This window comes from Cannabis sativa, chromosome 2, assembly GCF_029168945.1.
Source record: "Cannabis sativa cultivar Pink pepper isolate KNU-18-1 chromosome 2, ASM2916894v1, whole genome shotgun sequence".
Taxonomy (NCBI): Eukaryota; Viridiplantae; Streptophyta; class Magnoliopsida; order Rosales; family Cannabaceae; genus Cannabis; species Cannabis sativa.
The window spans coordinates 63,124,126-63,128,993 of NC_083602.1; the positions used below are offsets into that span (position 1 = coordinate 63,124,126).

General features: G+C 32.2%; 1 protein-coding gene across 1 annotated transcript; it reads left to right on the top strand.

The window, feature by feature from the left end:
* Positions 1-897: 897 nt before the first annotated feature.
* Positions 898-4,342, top strand: LOC115720392 (uncharacterized). Its single transcript, XM_030649542.2, has 4 exons — positions 898-1,784; positions 1,876-2,199; positions 2,287-3,188; positions 3,226-4,342. The coding sequence occupies exons 1-4, from the start codon at positions 1,097-1,099 to the stop codon at positions 3,442-3,444; spliced, it is 2,133 nt and encodes a 710-aa protein (XP_030505402.2). The 5' UTR covers positions 898-1,096; the 3' UTR covers positions 3,445-4,342.
* The last annotated feature ends 526 nt before the right edge of the window (positions 4,343-4,868 follow it).

The following is a 4,868-nucleotide window of genomic DNA, read 5'->3' on the forward strand; positions in this document are numbered from 1 at the left end:
TTTTTTTTTTTTTGAGATAATTTGTAGTTAGAACTTAGAAGCAGTAGATGATTTGGAAAATATAATCATAATGTCTCAACTTATTGGAGAATATTGTCCCACATGGATTAAATGTGAAAGTATTGAGCCATATATAAGAACATGGGCTACTCCACTCATCGCCAATTGGTTTTGAGATGGAACCCCATGATTCTCAACATGGTATCAGAGCCATATCCCTAGCGGGCTTTCGATCCACACCTATCAAAGAGTTAGCCAGCCGCAAGCGAGCAAAATGGTACTCCCAGCCGCGAACAAGAATAAGCGAGCAAATGGAACTCCCAGCCGCAAAACAAATAAAATAAGCGAGCAAATGGCACTACTTATGATAAGGTGATTCAAGATTGGTGAGCAAAAATAGCCACCATCTTGAGGGGGAATATTGGAGAATATTGTCCCACATGGATTAAATGTGAAAGTATTGAGCCATATATAAGAACATGGGCTACTCCACTCATCGCCAATTGGTTTTGAGATGGAACCCCATGATTCTCAACACAACTCAATAGCACAAACGAAAACTTTTATCTTATATATACTCTTGTTTAACCACCAAAACGACAACTAAGATTCCACAATCTAGGACATATAATTCTTAGTCCTTGCTTAAGTATGAGTACGTTGTGGTACTAAGGTTGATTAGTCTAAGTATGTCTCGCTAAGGTTGATTCATGAATCATCATTGATGTTATTTTTCTCAAAATTCTCTATAACTATTACTTTAAAATGTTCCTGTTATATATAAAAAAAATTAAAAAATGTACAACAAAGGGGTGTATTGATGCATTCTTATTTGTTTTTGTATTTGATTTTTTTTTTCATCAAATATTTTTTTTTACAGTTATGTGTATTGTAGTTATTTAAATTGAAATTAGACTATGGATAATTTACATATATATTTGTGTTTATATGATTATATATATAATCTAAAATCTAATTATTATAATTTATATTTGAATTGTAGATATGAAGAAATATTATCCAATAGTTCCAAATTTATCACATCAAATTGAACCAGAGGTTGATAGAAGTTCAAAGAGACTGTAATTCAATAAATATGGCAAATCTTCCAACTGATCCTGGATTACGAGCTCCAATTTCTGATTATAATCCCAATATTCAAGATGAAATTCGAAGACATTATTTACAACAAGGGCCTTGCAAACCAAGAAGTCACAATTTTCCTCCTACTTTCTTTGGAAAACAAAAGCGTTGGTTCAACATTGCATGGTTTGATCAATTTCCTACTTGGCTAGAATATAACATAAGTAAAAATTCTGTGTTTTGTCTATATTGCTATATTTTTAAACCAAACAATGGAAAACAAGGTGGCGGTCAAACATTTGTTAGTAAAGGTTTTTCAAATTGGAAGGACAAAAAAAGATTTATTATTCGTGTAGGAGATCACAATAGTGATCATTATCAAAGTTACAAGAAGTGTGAAGATTTAATGAATGAAAAACAACAAATTCAACATATATTTTCGAAGAAGAATAACAATGATCTAAATAGTTACTATGTTCGATTAACTGCATCGGTTGACAGTATTCGATTTCTTCTACGACAAGGTCTTGCATTTCGTGGTCATGATGAGTCCCAAAATTCTACTAATCAAGGTAACTTTCTTGAACTTTTAACTTTTTTGGTTGATCATAATGAAGAAATTAGAGCTGTTGCTTTGAAGAATGCTCCTGAAAATCTTAAATTGACTTCACCAAAGATTCAAAAGGATATTGTAAATGCATGTGCTATGTGTTGTTGAAACAATCAATGTTATTATTGAAGACATGGGAGATGCTATATTTTCTGTGTTAGTTGATGAATCCCGTGATGTAGCTATAAAAGAGCAAATGGTCGTAATGTTTCGTTACGTGGACAAGAAAGGGTATGTAATTGAACGATTCATTGGGATTGAACATGTTCCAAATACTACAGTTGTCTCACTAAAAATAGCAATTGATAAGCTATTTTCAAAGCATGGGTTGAGCATATCTAGATTACGTGGTCAAGAGTATGATGGAGCTAGCAACATGAGTGGAGAGTTTAACGGTTTAAAGAGTATTATCATGAAGAAAATTGAATGTGCTTTCTTTGTCCATTGCTTTGCTCATCAGTTACAGTTAGCGCTCATGGGTGTGGCCAAAAAGCATGATTTAATAGGTAATTTCTTTATTATTTATTATCTTCGATACTCATTTCATAAATCAAGTTCCAATAATTAATGATTTTTATTTTGTAAAAATATAGGTACTTTTCTCACTGTGGTATCAAATGTGGTGAATATTGTTGGAGCTTCATCTATGCGTCGCGACATTCTTCGAGAAAAACAAGCTGCCAAAGTCATTGAAGCATTAAAAAGTGGACAACTTTCAAGTGGAAAAGGCCTAAATCAAGATAATGGGATTAAACGTCCATGTGAGACACGTTGGGGATCACATTTTCGTACTTTGGTAAGCTTTACTATCATGTTTTCATCTATTACTGATGTGCTTGAGGAGATTGCAAATGATAGTTTGAATAGTGACCAAAAGTATGAAGCATCTATCATGTTACAAGTGGTGCAAACATATGATTTTGTATTTAGCTTGAATTCGGTGAAGAATATACTTGGAATTACAAATGAGTTGTCACAAGTCTTAGAAAGAGGTGATCAAGATATTGTAAATGCCATGGATTTAGTTAGAGTATGCAAGAAACAATTACAAATGATGAGAGATAATGGATGGAATTCTCTAATGGAAGAAGTGTCTGATTTCTGTGTTGAGATGAACATTGATGTTCTTAATATGGATAATATGTATTGTGCTCAAGGAAAATCACGACCCAAGGCTCCAAAGCTTACAAATTTTCACTTCTTTCGTATTGATTATTTCAATACTGTGATAGATTTACAACTACAAGAGTTAAATAGTCGTTTCAATGAGGCTAACACTGAGTTGTTGCTTTGTTTGGCATGTTTGTCTCCCAATAATTCATTTTCTGCTTTTGACAAGGGAAAGTTAATTCGTCTTGCTCAACTTTATCCACATGATTTTTCTACAACAGATTTAAAGATGTTAGAGTGTCAACTTCAAACTTATGTTGAAGATATCCGTTCTCATGTTGCATTTTTAGAATTGAAAGGAATTGCTGATCTTTCTAAGAGACTAGTAGAGACAAAAAAAACATGAGGTATAATCATTGGTATATTTGCTTATTAAATTGGCACTAACACTTCCAGTTGCAACAGCTTTAGTAGAAAGAGCATTCTCAGCTATGAACATTGTGAAAAATCAAATGCGCAACAAAATGGGAGATCAATGGTTGAATGACAGTTTGACAGTACATCTCGAAAAGGATGTATTCAATGCTATTGACAACGAGCTTATCATTCATCGTTTTCAAAACATGAAAACTTGTCGATGACAACTCTAAAGATATGAGCTCAAAAATTGATATATTTTGCTAAAATTTTAGAATATTGAGTGTGTTATATATTTTGAACATCGTTTTAGATTTTCTTTTTTTTTTTTTTCTATTGGAGGATTTTTAGTGTTTGATATTTAATATCTTTTTAGTTGGGAATTGAAATATTGAATTGTGTTTTTCTTTATGTTTACTTGTTTTTTTTTTTTGGAATATTTTTATATATGAAAAAAATTTACGCCCACCCTCCAATTAAATTCTGGGTCCGCCACTGTATGGTGGGATGTTATAAATTGTTTGGTGGATATAATATAATCTTATTCATAAAAAAAACTTAGTCGATGACGTGGTCATGTTTGGTTATTAGCAATAATCTTATGGCTGACATTAAGCATTTTATTGAGTCCATCTCTTTTTGTTACGCAGATTATGACTCCTATTTATCTGCCTCTTCCGAGGATGTTACAACCCTTGTTGGTCAAGATTGCAATGTTAAAGTTGAAAGGGACACTGTGTGCGTTGTGGCTATTGCCAGGGACCACAACGAATCTGTTTTGTGGGTGGTTACAAACAAGCTCAATTTCTCTGATTCTCTCATTGGAGAAGCTGCGGCTTGTCTGTTAGCTATGAAAACGGTTGTCTCTTTACAGCATCCTATTGTTTTGGTGGAGAGCGATTCTAAAATAGTTATCAAGATTCTGAGGGGCACTCGTTCCAACTGGGAGACTGACAACTATGTGCATTATTGTAAACACCTCTCTACTAAATTATTATGTTGTAATTTTTCTTTTATTCATAGATATTGTAATTTCGCGACCCATAACGTGGTTACGTGGACTTTTGCAAACAATGTAACTGGTATGGTAAAGCTATCATCTATACTAGACAATATCTTTTGTAACAATGATGAGGTTTAATTTTAGTTTTAATTTATAAATGCCTTTAAAAAAAAACTTAATTAGATTGTCATGCTCATGCATGTGCGTACGTTCAAACTTATTATAAAAGTGATGTTGATTTATTAATATATAATAGAACAACATTTTATTAACTTTTTCATGACTCTAGGTGATGATCTTATTAATCTCTTCGTACACATATAGAACAAATTAATATTTAAGCTCTGTTCAGTTTGACTTAGAAAATAACATAATATATATAATACTACTTGAATTCTCATATGTAATTAGGTATGATTTGACAAAGGTTATATATATACAATCTTGATTAATTGTGTTAGGAATGTAATACCAAACCTCCTTAACATATTGATGATTTGAGCGCCTGTCCCAATCAGACTGTTATTATGTTATTGTTTCTCATTGTTCATTTCGACTGAACATGAGTACAAAATCTTCATTTTTGTTGTATAATAAATTTAGACTGAAGTCGTTTTATAACCATATATACACACAACAAACATT

What these genes read in the sequence shown, in the direction of transcription:
- LOC115720392 (XM_030649542.2), top strand. Translation starts at nt 1,097, where the DNA reads ATGGCAAATCTTCCAACTGATCCTGGATTACGAGCTCCAATTTCTGAT. An exon ending in CAAAAAGCATGATTTAATAG is followed by an intron (nt 2,200 to 2,286) that starts GTAATTTCTTTA and finishes GTAAAAATATAG; the next exon opens with GTACTTTTCTCACTGTGGTA. An exon ending in CTGATCTTTCTAAGAGACTA is followed by an intron (nt 3,189 to 3,225) that starts GTAGAGACAAAA and finishes TAATCATTGGTA; the next exon opens with TATTTGCTTATTAAATTGGC.